We start from the raw sequence: 16,198 nt of genomic DNA, 5'->3' as shown, positions 1-16,198 counted from the left end.
GGGTGGGCGGGCTGGCGTGTCTCACGACGCTAACGCCAAATGAATTGAATTGAATTAAAGCCAGCTGGGCCATGCGATGGGCATTGCATTGCATCCATACCGAGGGCAATAACAGCAACACGCCTTCTGCAGCAACGCCGACGGCGAGTGGCTGCCAGATGCCAATGAGCTGAGGCTGGGCGGCGCTGGATTGCAGGCGCAGACGCAGATGCAGATGCAGACGGGCGGCCAACGGACGGCGAGAATGGAATGGCAGATGCGGAGCGTCCGTACCTACCCCAAGAGGCCTGGCGGGAAGGAAGGAGGACCTGACCTGGTGTGCCTGGTCTGGCACGAGATGATTGATGGATGGTGGTCGTCGGCGTTCCTGCCTGCATTGCCGCCTCCTGTCCTGTTGCGAGGCACAGTTCTTACGCTCCTTCCCTTGCACCGTGTGCTTCTGCCGGCGGGTCTCCCCGGCACGTGCCACGATCCATTCCAGTGTGGTACAGGGCAAGTGCAGGGCAAGGGCAGCTTGGTACCTGGAAAGAATGGACCGTCTGATAGACCGGTACCTGCCAATCGTGCTCGTCTGGAGGGGATCTCCCGCCAAATCCCCGGTTTCCTCTATCACGGCCCCAGAAACCGTTGGTCCCTGCCCCCTGACTGAAATCGAGGCCAGGGGGGTTTGAGGGTTTTCAGAGTCCTCTTTGGGGGTTTCTGCAAGGCATCCCTCCAGCACCACACTGGACTGGACCATGCCGTGGGGAGGCGAGCCACGATTGGCTTATGACGTGTTGCCCCTGACTTTACCCCACTGCCACACCACACACTTGAGTATGAGTCCACCATGGCACGCGAGACAGGGAAATACGTACCCACTGAGAAACTGTTGCACCTCGCCATGGACGGAGCGGAACTAGTGTACCGTAGTGTAGTGTAGCTTCAAATCTGGTTCAGTTCAGCCCTGACGCTGCTTGACTTGCCTTACCTTGCCTTGCCTTGCCCGCTGGGCGGAGCGGGTACAGACAGGTACACACCATCGCACCCACTATGTACACAGGCATCACGGCCAGACAGACTTTGGGGGGCTTTTTGCCAGGCCGTTTGCGCCATGGTCGACACAACTCGGATAGTTGGTGTTCGCTTCTGCCTCGAGGCTCGTTGCGAAGATGAAATACGTCACTGTCTGTGTACACACGAGCGAACTCTTGTCGGCCACTCATCCCGCAGGCTTCAGCGTAGATGCAGTTGCAGTTGCAGATACAGATGCTCATGTTCATGTTTGATGCTGATGCAGGGGCCCCCTTCACCACGCCCGGCTGGCCTCTTGTGTTGTTTCATCGCCGGCACACCTGCGCCGCAAGAGTAGGCTGAGATCAGCATGCATCCTCCAGATGCGGTAGGTATGAACCACAAACCCGCGCTAGAGAGTGTATGCAAGCAGGACGGATGGAGCCTCCCGACCCGACGTCCAGCACTCGGACCCTGACGTGTCTTCGCCGCAGCTCTCCACGGCCGCCGTGATCGACTGGATCAGACTCGACCGAATGCCTTCAAACTGTTTGTTATGCAGGAACACGGCGCTGCCGCCGCCATTGACCCGCGCCTGGTCTCCCACGACGTATGGCTCTGCTTGATCGAACCATCGCCCGGCGCCTGTCCAACGCAGCTGTCGTTGGACAAAACCTACTCTGCAGCGACTTTCCGACCGAGGGACGGTGAGCCGTTGGGCTGGCGGCATTCGTCGCCTGAAACCACAGGAACCGGAATACCACCTGCCGCAAGCTGTCTTCCGCAAGCGCCTGGCAACAAGCCCCGAGCCCCGAAATGTCTGAAGCTCAGGAATGTGGCTTTTCTAGTGGCAACCAACTCCTTTGTCGCCTCGTGGACGCTGTCGCCATCGCTGACAACTCCCCGAGGCACCTCCCACAAGGTCACCTGATTATTACCTCTGGTCCACGCTTGCAGCGCAGTTGGAACGAAAAAGCTTTGCAAGCTTTCGGCCCAGGATAGCCGTTGCTCCAACACCATGCGCACAGCCCAGCGCGCATCACTGGCAGGTCTTGACTCGCTCCTCCTCCTTTCGTCCCAACACATTTGGACCATGTGTTCGCGTTTCTGGGGGGACTTAGATCACGATGTGGTGGTGATCGACCACCGTTCACGCGACCGGTAGCATTCGTGACTGCTTGCCCTCCTTCTCAAACGCAACTAGAAACCCGTCCGTCGTCCTTCGCCCTGTTGATCGCTCTGCTCGCGCGCGACAGATGCTGGCTTCTTGCCCTGCGAGAATTGACAGAATCCAAATTTGGAAACCATTTAACCGCGAAATTACACGCCGCCGGGCCCCTCGACCGCCGGGTCTTTCGGCGCTTCGCGCTGGTCTCTAGGCCCTGTGTGCCGGGGGCCGGACTCGATGCGTTCGCCGCCGTTGCAGGTACGATGGCGGACCAGGTCCGCTGCTAGGCGCCTGGCAAGGCCTCGAAGCCGCCCTCCGGTCGACGTTGCGCTGTTGTTGGAGACTGCGTATCCCACTCACTCTCCCTTGAAGCCTCTCGTCGTTCGTCGGCTGCTGGGTGGTGGTACACACACCCACACTCACGCACAATATTCGTGGTGTTCATGCACCCGAGGTCCCGAGACTGTTCCTGATTCAGATCCCCGGGGCTCCGCCCTATTTCCGAACTGGGATTGACATCGGTTTATAATCTTCCTTTCTCCTTCTTCCCATGTTCGTGTAACGTGACGCCAAGTCGAGAACAAAATGATACATCGACGTATACGCGGATGACGCGGAGATGGCATCCCGCACTAAGAGCTCGGCGATTTGAAATCCCCACGACGCTTCTAATCCTGATTGAATAGGACGGCTGTATGAAAAAAAATTCACAGACTGCAAAAACTCGCAGACGTCCCACTCACTATACAGCAAGAGTGGACGGATCGATGGCTGCATATATGTCGTACAAAGTCATCTAAAATGAAGATGATAGAAAAAAACACTAAATCGGGAGGGGTGGTAAGCTTTCTGGCACACTGTGCACCTTAACAAATTTTTGCCACAGCCCCCTTTTCTCTTAGTTGATACCCCTGGCCCTTGGTCGACCCCTGCACCCTTTCGACCAACGAACAAGTCCGAGCAAAAGCTGCGCCATTGTAAGATCCTCCGCCTAGTTCAACTCAACCGACGGGGTTCATCCTCGCACGTTGCATCCGACGCCTCAAGTGGCTTCTCGATGTGGCTTGACACGTCAACTTTGACTCTGCGCTGGTCCCAGGGGAGGAGAGAGGAGGGCGCGAGGGCGCAAAAAGAGAATCCAAGGAAAGCATCTGATGATCTGGCAGTGGTGGACTACGCGGGGTAGACGGGGTTTCCACCCATTTTTGTCCGTCGTGGGAGAGCATGATTGCGGGCAGATTATGACTGATTTTGACGAGCCGCAACTTTTGACGCGATGGACCGGCCGTCGTCTTTCCTTATGGGGGATTGTCTCTGGGGTGAAAATCGGACCCGAGCCCTTGGCACAATACCTTCGAGATACCTCGGACGGGGGCGAGGCCAGCAGCATTGACTTGCTTTCGTTCTCGTCGTCCGCTCAGAGCGGGGGGAGGCAATTCAGCTGCTTGGTACTCTACTGTCACCCAGCTAGACAGGTCATCTGTGCCCCAATGCCCGCGGACAAACCACCCCTCCCCTCCCTTCCCCTGACGAGTCCAGTCAGAAGCACCCCGTGAAGCCAAGCTTTTCTGGTTGGGAATATTAGCCTACTTCCGATTCTAGCAGCCAATGTCACCCCCGCGCTCGGACCGATCCCCCTTTCGGGGCCAGACCGTTCAGTGCTCCTGGTGGGCTCTAATGTCAAGGTCTCATCTGCGTCCAAGTAGGTCAATCATGATCCGCTCGTATTTTAACTATGGACCACTGTATAGTATATACCCCAATCCGGGGGGCGAATGACAGAACGAACAGATGAGCGAATGCTAGACTCGCTACCGAGATTCTCCTCTCCCCAGCGCCACTGCGGTCGGTACTCGGCGATCAAGCAGATGCCTGATGGTTCGGTCACCGGTCCTGTAACTGGGACACGCCTGCTTCTGAAACGCGGAGGGATAAATCCCGTACTGATGGTCCATAAGGTTGTCTTCCCCTGACCTCCTCCGCGCCTCCATCGCCGGGCGCTCTGATCCGATCGTACGTAGATTCCGAACAAGGTTTGTCTGCATTGCCGTTCGCGCGGGTACCGTCGGAGGACCATTCACGGCCGTGCCTCCCCCACCCCCCCTATGCTCCAGGCGAATAAAGGATGTAATTTGCCCCCTTCTGCGACTCGCGGTGGGAATGCTCGCGGTGGGAATGCTCGCGGTGGCAAGTGGACAAAGCTCATCGTCCTTTCTCGCTTTGGGACGAATGGCAGGTCGTTGGGGACCAATTTGTTGGAATTATCTCAAGTTCATCCTTTCGAATGAAATGGCTGCAGGGTATGAGGCACAGCGTCGGTGCTGGGCGCATTGGCATGGTTGACGATACCGGCATTGATGGCTCTCTTGGCTTTGCTGTTGCATCCGTCATAATCCGCTGGGATATTGACCGATCGAGGCTACTCCTAGTTTCATGGACGCCGGTAGGCGACCGTTTTCCCCTCCGGACTGGCGCGGGGCCATGTTGATAATGGCCGGCCCCAAGGCTATATTACACTTAAGCATATTGAGGCCTTGAAATGGAGGAATTGCCGGCAGAGTATGAGACGCAAACGCAGGGCACAAGATTTGTCACCCCAGGTTGTAGTTTGGCTTTGTGACCTGTCCGGGGTGTCAAATGGCGGCTGCATCTACTTTTTCCCGCTCGGCTCTCCGTACGCGGCGCTCAACCCTTTCCACTCGGCCTTCAATATCGGCGACGAACTCGGAGACTCCCAAAATGCCTTGTTGATACCAAGTCTTGAGAACTTCTTCGCTTCGGGCGCGGAGCTCCGTCATTTCGGCTTCCTGGGCAACCTGGGTCGCTTCAATGCCGCGCATTCTGGGGATAAGAGACGCAAGGGCTGCGCTCTGGGATGGTTCAGGGATCGGGCAGTCGTTCACAGAGGTCAGGGACGACGCTGTTGCGGGGAAGGAGGCCGCGGCTGCAAGCACGGTGGCTTGGATTGCCTCCGGAGCTAGCTGGGTCGGAGGCTCGGAGAGAGGTGGAGGCTGGAAGAGGGAAGGATGGGAGTTGTCTGTCACGAAGCAAGTCAGCGAGCTGCGAACCCCCTTAACAGAAGCTCAAGCCATTTCAAGACGTACAGATTCTCATGAGTTCGCCATATACGCGGATGTGGGAAAGGAGATGATTGAAGCGGCGTTCGAGGTCTTCGACCGTCTCGACGGCAGAGTCTGTGTGGGATGCCGGCGACGCTGCGGTCGGGCCGTACAGGAGGTGCTCGATGCGGAGGAGACGCGATTCGAGCAGCGATATCGTCGAGAGGGTCGTGTTATCCAGCGAGGTATCCATGGCGGTGATGTTATTGTATGTGGTGACGCGTGTGGAAGACGTGCCTCGGTCTCTCCTTGAGATGGGTGAGCTTCGTTTTTTTGAGAGTACCTTGGCGAGCAGCGGCAGGTGACCCAATGTCTCTCGGTGCCCAATACAATGTCTCGTGCAGTTTGGAGTCGGTTCTCTAGCGCAGCTTGGCTGGTGACTTGGGTACCGGTATGTCGATGTCGCGAAGAAGCAAGGGTGCGGTGCTAAGTGACGAGAAAGGTGTGTGGAAACTGACAGACAAATATTCCCCGAGGTCGATCGACGCGCCTGTCACGGTGTTTAGCGCAGTAAGGCTGAGGGCTCTTAGTGGCTGAAGCTGGCTCGAGCGAGGCAAGTTCCAGGTGTAGCTCCAGCAGTCGAATGTCCCCGGAGTTTGTTCTGGGCCAGGTGATGTGTGGCTTGTGACTATCCCCGGTGCTCTCCCCGACTGCGCCAAACCCAAGTCGACCAAGTGCCCAGCCGGGGACGCTAGGCCTCCTGGTCCTTGGCGGTGCCTGGCTGGCTGTCGTACCCAGGCTGGCGGACAATCGGAATGTGCCTCGTGGCCAATCCGTAGCGGCAACGGACTTCCCAGCTCTGGGCAGTACGTAAGGAATGGGCCAACTCCCAGTAACCGTCTTAATTGTGTACTGTGGTTGCTCCGTTTTTTACCTAAAAGTAACGAAACCGACGACATTGGACACAACATCCTCGTCCCTCAAACCCCAACCTGATACGATACGCTCTGGCCGTCCATAATTAATACCTTTAAACTTCTCGTTTATTCAGCGGGAACCCCAGGGGCGGCTGACGCAGATTTCCTTTTCCCTCCCTCCGCACCCAACCCAGGCTTATCGTTGTGACTCGCGGCCACGACTGCGACTGCGACGGCCCCGACACCGATACCTTCAAGTGCGACGACCGACGCATGCGTCGTGACTCGTTCGCCGTCCACACCTTTTTGCGATCGACAAACAATAGATACTGGCCGGTATCAGCCAGCCTTGCAGCGTTCCACCGTCCGCCTAGTGCCCTCCAGCCTCCAGCCGTTGGCCACCCCAGTCGGTGTCGCGCGACATACAATTTGCTCGATCCAGATCGCTGCACCCCGACGGACCCGCGAGGATTCTCCCGGTAGGGCGGCCACCTCCCTCTGCGATTTCGAGAGATTTGCCGGAAAGCACGTCACATCTGCCTGCGCCCAACGTCACGCTTTCTCCGCTTCCCGACCTCGACCTGCAAGCCAGCCGCAGTTAAACGCCGGGAAGCCGAACACGACCGAATATCCTCTCTGCCGACTGGCTACGTTGCGGCTCTGCTCTTGTTTTACAAACAAACATATCTTTTTTTGGATTGTGTTCTGTTACGCTTGATTGAAGTTGTGGACACTCCCTTATAGTTTCCCTCTCCGGCTATACTTTCTACTCTTTTTTTTTGTTTTCCTTCTTATCTGGCCTCCGCTTTTGCGATTGCCACAGTGATTACAATACGTACACGAAAGACGCATTCCTGGCGACGACGATCGAGCACCGAGCATCGACGAACAGCGATCCGACGAACAGACGTGGGATACTATGACGAATTATTCAAGCATCACTGATGGGAACGCAAATTCGATTGCGTCTGGAAGCTCCGGCGAAATGTCACGGTGCGCCGAACCCCTCTGATCTCCCCAAAGAGCCGGGCCGAATCCATACTTGAAGAGAGAGCTTTGCTGACATGTGGCATACAATGCGCAGACAACGTCGAAGAAACGGAAAGGAAGGCGGGGGAGGTCAGGCCTCGATGGGCAGCAGTGTAATCAACCTGCTCAATACCAGTATGTGCGATTCAAACTCGATGCATACACGAACATGTGCGGGGTGGGAACAAGACTGACCAGATGTCACCGCAGTCGTTGGCGCCGGGACTTTGGCAATGCCCTCCGTGGTATCGCACATGGGGATAATGCTGGGTGTGTTCCTTATATTTTGGTCTGGTCTTACGGCCGCCTTCGGCTTGTACCTGCAGTCGCGCTGCGCGCGCTATCTCGATCGCGGGTCATCGTCCTTTTTCGCCATCTCCAAGATCACGTACCCCAACGCTGCCATCATCTTCGACACTGCCATTGCGATTAAATGCTTCGGTGTCGGCGTATCCTATATGATCATCATTGGTGACCTGATGCCCAAGGTCTTTGTCGGCCTGTTCAGCGGCGCAGTGGCATTGCATCCTTACTTGGGCGAAAGGAACTTCTGGATCACGGCCTTTATGCTGGTCATTATTCCTCTTAGCTTTCTCAGGAAGCTGGACTCGCTCAAGTATACCAGTATTGTTGCGCTCGTGTCCATTGGGTACCTGATCGTCCTGGTCATCTACCACTTCGCTGTCAGCCCTCTCGAGGACAAGAGCGAAATCAGAGTCGTGAAGCCCGAGAGCACTGTGGCAGTACTCAGCACATTGCCTGTGGTCGTGTTTGCATACACTTGCCACCAGAACGTGGGTATTCTCCCCTTGCGATATGCGGTACTTCCGTACTAATACACCTGCCAGATGTTTGCTATTTTGAACGAGATCAAGGACAACTCTCCTAGCAGTGTTATTGGCGTCGTTGGTACCAGCATTGGATCAGCTGCCACTATCTACACCGTCGTCGCCATCACTGGCTACCTTACTTTCGGCAACGCCGTCGTGGGCAATATCGTCATGATGTGTAAGTAGCCTCGAGCACACTATCGAGCCACTGCTAACCTATTTAGACTCTGCGACTGTCGCCTCTTACATCGGACAACTTGCTATTGTCGTGCTCGTCACCTTTTCTGTCCCATTGCAAGTCCACCCCTGCCGCGCCTCCATCGATGCAATCCTCAAGTGGCGCCCAAACAGAGGGTCGAACGCCAACGGGCGTTCCACCTCTCCCGGTGGACGTCCACTGCTCTCCTCGTCGGCATCTGTCCGCTCCGACCACGGATCGTCCTCCTCCATCGGCGAGACCCGTTTTGCCATTCTGACCTCTGTTATTCTCATTCTTTCTTATGTCACCGCTCTTGGAGTTCACAGTCTCGAGAGAGTTCTTGCCTACGTCGGCAGCACCGGCTCTACCAGCATTAGCTTCATTCTACCAGGCCTCTTTTACTACAAGATCAGCGACCCCAACAGCCTACACCAGCAGCGTCTTCACAAGGAGGACGACGACGCCGATATCCCTTCAGACGAAGAGGATGCCGACCCTATGGTCACCAGTATCGCCAGTCTCGGCAGCGCGGCGAGCGTTGTTGTCAACCCGCGCCAATGGAATCGCAAGTGGCGGTGGGACCTCGAGCACATTGAGCAGGACGTCCTGCGCAAGATGGCTCTGGCGCTCGCCATATACGGCGCGTGCGTCATGGTTGTTTGCCTAACCATGAACATTGTGTTTCACGCATCCCATTGAGCGCGGGCACTTTAATCACCCCCACAAAGACAGAGTTTTAGAGGAAGAACGATAGTGCAGACACATCTGTTACACGGCCGCTTGGGATAGACATATTGCGACGCCTAAAAAAAAAGCATCCCACGGGAAACGTCGCGCATTCACGGAGTTGGGTGGTTTGCCATTGTTTTCTATGTTCGTCGGTTTCTATGTTCACTAGGGAGGCTTTGTTCTCTCTTTTGGGCAACCCCTTACCATCGCGGCAGCTGCATGTTTGGGGCGTTGGTCAAGTTTTTTGTCTCTTCCCCTTCTTTCCTTTTCTTCTAATTTCTGTCGTCCTGGCCAACGAGCGTTTCTTGGACGACGTTGGCCGGCAGAGAAACGTCACAGCGGCCTTTTGGTAACCCATAAAGATAGCTCGAATTGGAGTGACATTTTTGGTCTTTTAACCGCCATGTTATTGTACAACTCATGTGACGTGTCTTCAACGACGACGGTTTAAGTAGGATACCCAACCTGATCATCCTAATCCCCACCGCCGGAGACTCGCCTTTTCTGCTTTGGACGAGCATTCCGGTCTTGGTTGTTTACAAGCGAACCTCGACTTGTTCGCAGTCGTCCTCATATTATCATACAAACGCTGAACACTAGTTTTTCTCCCCCATCTCTGTTTGTCGCGAACCCCGTATGCTAGAAACACGGCGTCCTGGCGCCCTCGTGATGCTCCCCGTGATGCTTTTGTGGTGTTTTTCTTGTTGTACAACGTCATCCAGCCACCTAGTGTGGCTTCTGATCCGGTAGTGAGGATCACTCGGATATTCATCTCAGTTATGACGTCGGGGCCTGGGGAGGGGTCTTGAGAGACTTTGCTGCTGTCTCTGTGTTGGGGGCGCCGTTTGGTCTGTATTTCGGCTCGAGAATTCCGACCTATTCAAGGAAAGTTGGGTGTCAGCACTTGAATCCCTCTGGTTCGACTCTGCAGGCCTTCCCTGCTTCTCGCAATGCAATTCTTTGGTCCCATTCTCTTCTCGGGTCGTCCATTGGGCGCTTACGACCCGATTTCGCAGAGCGGCGGGCAGGGAGAAGAGGGGGAGCGGAATGGGGGATGAGGCCGTACCATTGACAGTAACCTCCAGACCGTGTCGGTAGGCTGCGCGCCGACACCGATCCAGTACCGCGCACGGAGGGAGTCGAGGCGGATGTCCTTGTGCGGCTTCGTCGTAGCGTCGTAGGGGTCTTGCTTCGGGATGGGGTCGTAGGTGCCGATCACCTCGATGGGCTTGCTGTTGCGGGCGGTTCTACATGTTTGCGCATTAGCCTCCTATCCTGGTTATCTTCCCTCTCCAATACCCGACACAAGTCGCAACCGACAAGAATTATGGTAGGGGCGGGATGGCGGTGGTGAGGTTGTGCTGTTCGGTGGGTAGGGTGATTGGGAATCGAGTTCAAGCTGGTTGAGAGCGTACCTAGCTTGCGAGACAACGATGTTGTAGATGGGCTGGTTGACGCGCCCAAAGCGGGCAAGGCGTATGCGAACGACCATTTTGGCAGGCGGCTGGTTTTCGAGGGGAGTAGCTTGGCTTTCGGCGAGGATTCGAGGGCGTCGCGATGGAAGCTCTACTGCAGCTTCCACGAGGGTGAGGTGAGGCTTTCGATGGTGCTAGGCCGGGGGAATTTTTGGGCGGCGAATCAATTGTTCCGTTGCCGGAGGACGCTAGAACCCGCATGGCTGGGCCGCCGGGGAAAGCTACGTACCTTTTGCGCTCACGTGGTTTGGCTGATAACCTGGCAATGCCAGGTTAGCGTTGGAAAGGGGTGTGGCCACTCCCGAGCTACTGCACCTTACGGCATATGTCTCACAAGTTACGAAGTTTTGGTAGCGCACGATTAGGCCTCGACGATTACAGATTACAGCTGTAGCAGTTGGGGAAAAAATATAAATGGCCGACCAATCACAACAAGGTCATCTGGCGCCTCTACCTCCGATTGAGCGTCAATCGCCGGCCCAACCTTCGGCCGCCCAGCTAAAGGCTCAGCCGGCACCCGCAATACTGGAATATGGAGCTGAGGATGAGGAATTAGAAACTGTCCCCGTCCGCACAGTCGACGATGGATTATCACTCAGCAACCGCGCGGCGGACGAGTCCCAGGCTTCCATGCTATTGCATATTTTGGATTACCGCCGTGAAAACGGGCGTACGTACCACCGGCTTAGCGACGGGAGCTATCTCCTCCCCAACGACGAACTCGAACAGGAACGTCTGGATATTGCGAACCATCTCTGGATGCTCGTCTGGGACGGCAAATTTTGTTTGTGCCCCAAAAACGAGGGTGCCAAAAGAGTCCTCGACATTGGTACAGGCACCGGTATCTGGGCCTTGGACTATGCGGACGAGCACCCCGAGGCTACTGTGATAGGCGTCGATCTCAGCCCGATCCAGCCTAACTTTGTCCCGCCGAACTGCTCGTTCGAGGTTGACGACCTAGAGAAAGAGTGGGACTGGACGGAGCCGTTCGACTTCATCTTCGCCCGCAACATGGCTGGTAGTTTCCAGGACTGGGGAAAGGTTGTGGCGCAAGCCTACGAGCACCTCGAGCCGGGTGGATACCTTGAGATTCACGATAACCTGTACCCGCTCGAGTGCGACGACGGCACCATGACGGACAAGACCCCGCTGTATCAGTGGTCGAAGTATCTGGTCGAGGCCACTGACAAGATGGGGCGTTCTCTCACCATCGCGCCAGAACTGCCCAAAATCCTCGAGGATGCGGGCTTTGAAGATGTAGTTATAACATGGCAAAAGATGCCGGCGTCGCCGTGGGCCAAGGACCCGAGGCTGCATGAGTTAGGCATTTGGACACAGGCCTCGTTTCTCCCCGGCATTGAGGGCATCGCCATGGCGTTCTTTACTCGCGTGCTGAATTGGCAGCCGGCGGAGGTCCTGGTATTCTGCGCCAGTGTGAGACAGGATGCTAGGGACCTGGGCATCCATGCTTACTGGTATGGATACTCCATCTATGGACGTAAGCCGTTCCCCAAGGAGGAGAATCAGAACTAGAGCTCATTCCCTGCCATGATGAAGCCTGTTTTCCCTTGGGTATTCACTTCTGATCAAGGCAGGCTTGTTTTCATGAAGCGTGAGTATTTAAGTTGGATTGAAGGATATTTAAAGACGTGGTTGTTTCAACCGATGGTCCGGAATCAAGTATGCCTTTTGAAGGTAAGGTTGACAAAGCTGGAGGCAGGGTGACAAACCCTGCCAGTCATAGATTCTGGCGTACATTGTAAGGGCGACAAGATCGCCCAGGGGCAATAATATGGGAAACGAACCTCGACGGCCTGGGAATCTACAGGAGACAAGAACCAAGACTTCGAGGGTGGGTACGGCTGCGGAACCCATACCAATCGATTGCATTCTGAGACTGCAGCGCTTACTAAGTCCACATTGGCACGACCTCATGAGTGGAAACGAATCAAGACAGGAAATCAGAATTCACTGCCAGCAAGTGCCACTACTCACCTCCTTTCTGAATTAGTGTCTTGTCAAAAGTCATGACTGAGTCCGGGTGGCTGTAGAGTTGATGCCCATCCACCGTAGTGCCGTTTGGAGCGCCAAAAAGTCAAGGTTGACGGCCATCATTAACTTGACGGGAAAACAAAGGAAGTTGGTTTTACCTCTGGAGAAACCGAAAGTGCCGAACAGAATTTGAGGCCTCGCTGGTCCAGTTGGTGCAGCGTCGACGAGGTGGTGTGAGGCTTTCGGTGTTATCCGTCTGGGAAGGGGGGTTTGTTGGTTGGTGCAGTGCTGTTCCATCAACAACCAACCAACAACGCTAACTCCAGTCGGTGAAGCAAGCGATCACGTGGCGAATGCAATTGAGGACCCCTCGGGGCAGAATTAGGGCGGGGATAACCCGGGTAAAGAGGGGTGAGACGAATTTCCTGGTGCGTCTTGCCAGTGGTCCCCTTCTCTGCAGTGAGCCACGACGTTTGGTGGCGCATCAGCTTATCGAACGTCGGGACCGCACCAAAAGATTGAGGACTAAAATGGCCGACCAACAGGAATACCAGCCGACGAAGAATTCGGCGGCCCAGCCGGTCGCGCAGGCCGAGGCCAAAGCTAAGACACAAGACGAACAACAAAAACGGGAAGAAACCCCCTCTGTTGGGGCAGACAGTGGTGTATTTCCGTTGTCCGAGCCTTCGGAAGAGCAGACGCAGGACTCCATGCTTCATAACATCCTCAATTATCGTCGTGAAAACGGCCGCACATACCACCGTCTTAGCGACGGCAAGTATAATTTTCCAAACGACGAGCAGGAGCAGGAGCGCTTAGACATCGTCAACCATATGTGGATGCTTACATTCGATGGCAAGTTTTGCTTATGCCCAAAGAACTACGGTGCCAGGAGGGTCCTCGATATCGGCACCGGCACCGGCGTCTGGTCTATGGATTTCGCAGATGAGCACCCGGGGGCGGACGTTATTGGTATCGATCTTAGCCCTATCCAACCTATCTACGTCCCGGTTAACTGCCTGTTCGAGGTTGACGACCTGGAAGAGGAATGGACATGGACGGAGCCTTTCGATTTCATCTTTGCCCGCAATATGATCGGCTGCTTCTCCGACTGGCCCGGAGTGATTAGAAAGGCCTTTGAGAACCTCGAGCCCGGCGGATACTTTGAGATCCACGACAGTGTCTATCCTATTCTCTGCGACGACGGAACACTAAAGGAGGACGCGCCCCTTGCAAAATGGACACACCTGATCCTCGAGGCATGCGAGAGGACCGGTCGATCCCTTACCATTACCCACCAATTTCCAAAGCTTCTGGAAGAAGCTGGCTTTAAGAATGTAACCGTCACCAAGGTCAAATTCCCAGTGTCGCCCTGGCCCAAGGACCCTAAACTGAGGGAAATCGGCTCGTGGGTGCAGGCCTCGTTGTTGCCCGGCCTCGAGGGTATGTCGCTTGCGCTATTTACGCGCATACTGGACTGGAGTCCCGAGGAGACCATAGTATTCTGTGCCCAGGTCAGGGATGATGTGAAGAACACCAACCTCCACGGATATTGGGACGGAATGTCTGTTTTCGGGAGAAAGCCGTTCCCCGACGAATAGAGCCAGGACTAGGATTCGATTCCGGTTTTCGACAACACCGGTTCTCTGTTACATATTTACTTCCTGTGGTGGCTGCCTCGTTTTTATGAACCGCGCGTGTTCCAAGATAGACTAACGAAAGAGACGACATGATTCTTTTTGACGCAAATCGTAAAATGAACAGAGTTTAATAGCATATATAAAGGGTGTCACATTGGAGATGGTGGGGATGACAGCCTTTTTATGAATGAGTATTGGGGACTCGATATCTAAGGGGCGAACCTGGTAGCAGTTGAGATATTTTGATGAATTAACTCTGTTAAATGCATTCAGCCTTATTGTCCTGACGTACTCGTTTGAAAAAGACACCTCGAAACCAGTTTAGCCTCACTTTCAATTCTGAAAGTCAAACGCCATATTTTGTTCCTTAACGTGGCCATCGATCTACGAGCTCGACCTCCTCTTAGCCTGCCGTTGAAGAAGACTGTCCCAACAACTGTCATGTCAATGATTGTAGGCTTGGGGATTTAGTACTTATTGTCTAGGCCTTCCGACCCTATGTGAGTGGCAGTTTTTGAGAAGCATGCAGAATGTTGGGAAAAGAACCTGAGAACAATGACATAACCGATGTTTCTATGGACAGTATTAATGGCATGCCTGTGCAATTATATCCATGCGGCTGATATAAACCTCTCCTATGGATGAGAAAGTTCTTCTTGTTCTCCATGTGTTGAGATTGATTTCGATAAAGGCAAATCATCTGATCTCAGCGTTCAACATGGAGGAGGCGCAGCGGTTGACTTATTTTGTTCCTCGTCGCTTACTTTGTTTGAACCTCCCGGCGCATGAGATTATCATTTTCAAATGGTCTTTAATGATGAATGAATGGCGTGGCCTTGGGGGGTACGCCTTCAGATTGTTCTCAATACCTCAATTTGTTCTAATCAGCCGCTGTGGCTATATGGCTGCATATTCCCAGCTCTGTAGCCTTAAGGGTGTCCAACTACTGCTTATGTTCGGCACCAAATGCTTGAATTGTGGCTTGCTATATGTCGCTATAAGATATGTTGACAAAAAGTCACACCATGGCTGAGAAATTGGGGTTTTACGTAGGTGTTTCCCGCCATGGCGTATCGTGCCTACATGTGCAATTGGGGATAACATTATCCTTAATGTAAAGATTGAAAGGGTTAAAGCTGTGATAAACCCATAGGAAACAATAATCCGACAGAAGACCTTCTAAAAATAAAAATAAAACCACCCCCCGAGATCGTGTAGTGCTCATCATTTGCGTAATCTTGAACATCACTGGTCTGGCTGCAAATTGGTGGTCTCAATCGAGTTAGTCATCATGCGACGCCTCCCTGTCAGAAGCGAGGCAGAAGACCAAGAGGACTAGGTAGAACACATCTTGCTTGACGCGCATATAAATATTATGATTGGCCTTACTTAAAGTGGCGTACGCCTCAATTTGAGGCCGTTGAGCCAAACAAAACGTGGAACGATGGCCTGACTGTTTTGCTGCACCGTTAGCGAGTCTCACAAGGGAAGCCAGGTAAAACGACTGGGGTTCAGAACGATTGTAAGACAAAAGGAGTCATGTAGTGATTGCTTCGAAGTTAAGGCTTACCCGTAACAGCGAGAAGTTCCTTCGCGGCATTGAGCTGCCTCAAAATGTGATCTTAAAAGACTGAAAAATACAGTGAGGTCCAACCTACGTACGGCAGAGTCGGCTGCATAAACATGGTGCAGACCCCTATTGCAACAATAAAGACGACTGGATATGCTCACCTCTAGCTTACTCATAATCGTATTTTTTTTTTCTCTTCCTCAACCCATTTGCGATGCGTGATTGTACATTTTTTTTTAAACAAAAAGTCGATTTCTCACAGCTTTTCGTATCGATGATGTCAAGTCTTCGATTCTTCATAATTCTACGACTTGCATCACCGGCTCCATCCGCTTGCTTCCGAATACCACCGGACCGGGAACGTGCTGGGTGTCAAGCGCCTTGGCCGCATTCTCCACCGGGGGAAGCAGGGGGTTCTCCGCTGCAGCTGTTCAGACGAAAGTACGGAGTACGTCTGGTATGGAAGACATGGCAAAGTGGTAAGATACGAGGCGGCGGTCGGCAATCCTCCAAGGAACCGCTCTTCGAAGGCCCGGTGTGGACGGTTATTTCTGTCATTATTTTGTTCCGTCGCAGGTGTGGGATGTTATGGCACGA

General features: G+C 54.1%; 5 protein-coding genes across 5 annotated transcripts; 3 read left to right on the top strand and 2 right to left on the bottom strand.

Annotated features, from left to right (window-relative positions):
* Positions 1–4,794: 4,794 nt before the first annotated feature.
* On the bottom strand, positions 4,795–5,473 carry EsH8_III_001507 (uncharacterized protein; the record flags this gene model as incomplete). Its single annotated transcript, XM_083263232.1, has 2 exons — positions 4,795–5,198; positions 5,266–5,473. 2 exons carry the CDS (start codon positions 5,471–5,473, stop codon positions 4,795–4,797), a joined length of 612 nt encoding a protein of 203 aa, XP_083123719.1.
* Positions 5,474–7,122: 1,649 nt separating this feature from the next.
* EsH8_III_001506 (aspartate/glutamate transporter) lies at positions 7,123–8,894 on the top strand (the record flags this gene model as incomplete). The annotated part of the gene is made up of 5 exons (XM_083263231.1): positions 7,123–7,130; positions 7,222–7,301; positions 7,377–7,960; positions 8,015–8,174; positions 8,221–8,894. 5 exons carry the CDS (start codon positions 7,123–7,125, stop codon positions 8,892–8,894), a joined length of 1,506 nt encoding a protein of 501 aa, XP_083123718.1.
* Positions 8,895–9,701: 807 nt separating this feature from the next.
* EsH8_III_001505 (mitochondrial 37S ribosomal protein bS16m) lies at positions 9,702–10,416 on the bottom strand (the record flags this gene model as incomplete). Its single annotated transcript, XM_083263230.1, has 3 exons — positions 9,702–9,800; positions 9,991–10,171; positions 10,340–10,416. The coding sequence occupies 3 exons, from the start codon at positions 10,414–10,416 to the stop codon at positions 9,702–9,704; spliced, it is 357 nt and encodes a 118-aa protein (XP_083123717.1).
* Positions 10,417–10,813: 397 nt separating this feature from the next.
* EsH8_III_001504 (class I SAM-dependent methyltransferase) lies at positions 10,814–11,932 on the top strand (the record flags this gene model as incomplete). Its single annotated transcript, XM_083263229.1, has 1 exon — positions 10,814–11,932. One exon carries the CDS (start codon positions 10,814–10,816, stop codon positions 11,930–11,932), a length of 1,119 nt encoding a protein of 372 aa, XP_083123716.1.
* A 989-nt stretch (positions 11,933–12,921) lies between these two features.
* Positions 12,922–13,992, top strand: EsH8_III_001503 (class I SAM-dependent methyltransferase; the record flags this gene model as incomplete). The annotated part of the gene is made up of 1 exon (XM_083263228.1): positions 12,922–13,992. One exon carries the CDS (start codon positions 12,922–12,924, stop codon positions 13,990–13,992), a length of 1,071 nt encoding a protein of 356 aa, XP_083123715.1.
* Positions 13,993–16,198: the final 2,206 nt, after the last annotated feature.

The sequence above is a fragment of the Colletotrichum jinshuiense genome, chromosome 3, assembly GCF_051148585.1.
Source record: "Colletotrichum jinshuiense chromosome 3, complete sequence".
NCBI classification, from domain to species: Eukaryota; Fungi; Ascomycota; class Sordariomycetes; order Glomerellales; family Glomerellaceae; genus Colletotrichum; species Colletotrichum jinshuiense.
The sequence above is the reverse complement of the archived record's forward strand: the minus strand, read 5'-3'. Positions and strand labels throughout refer to the sequence as shown.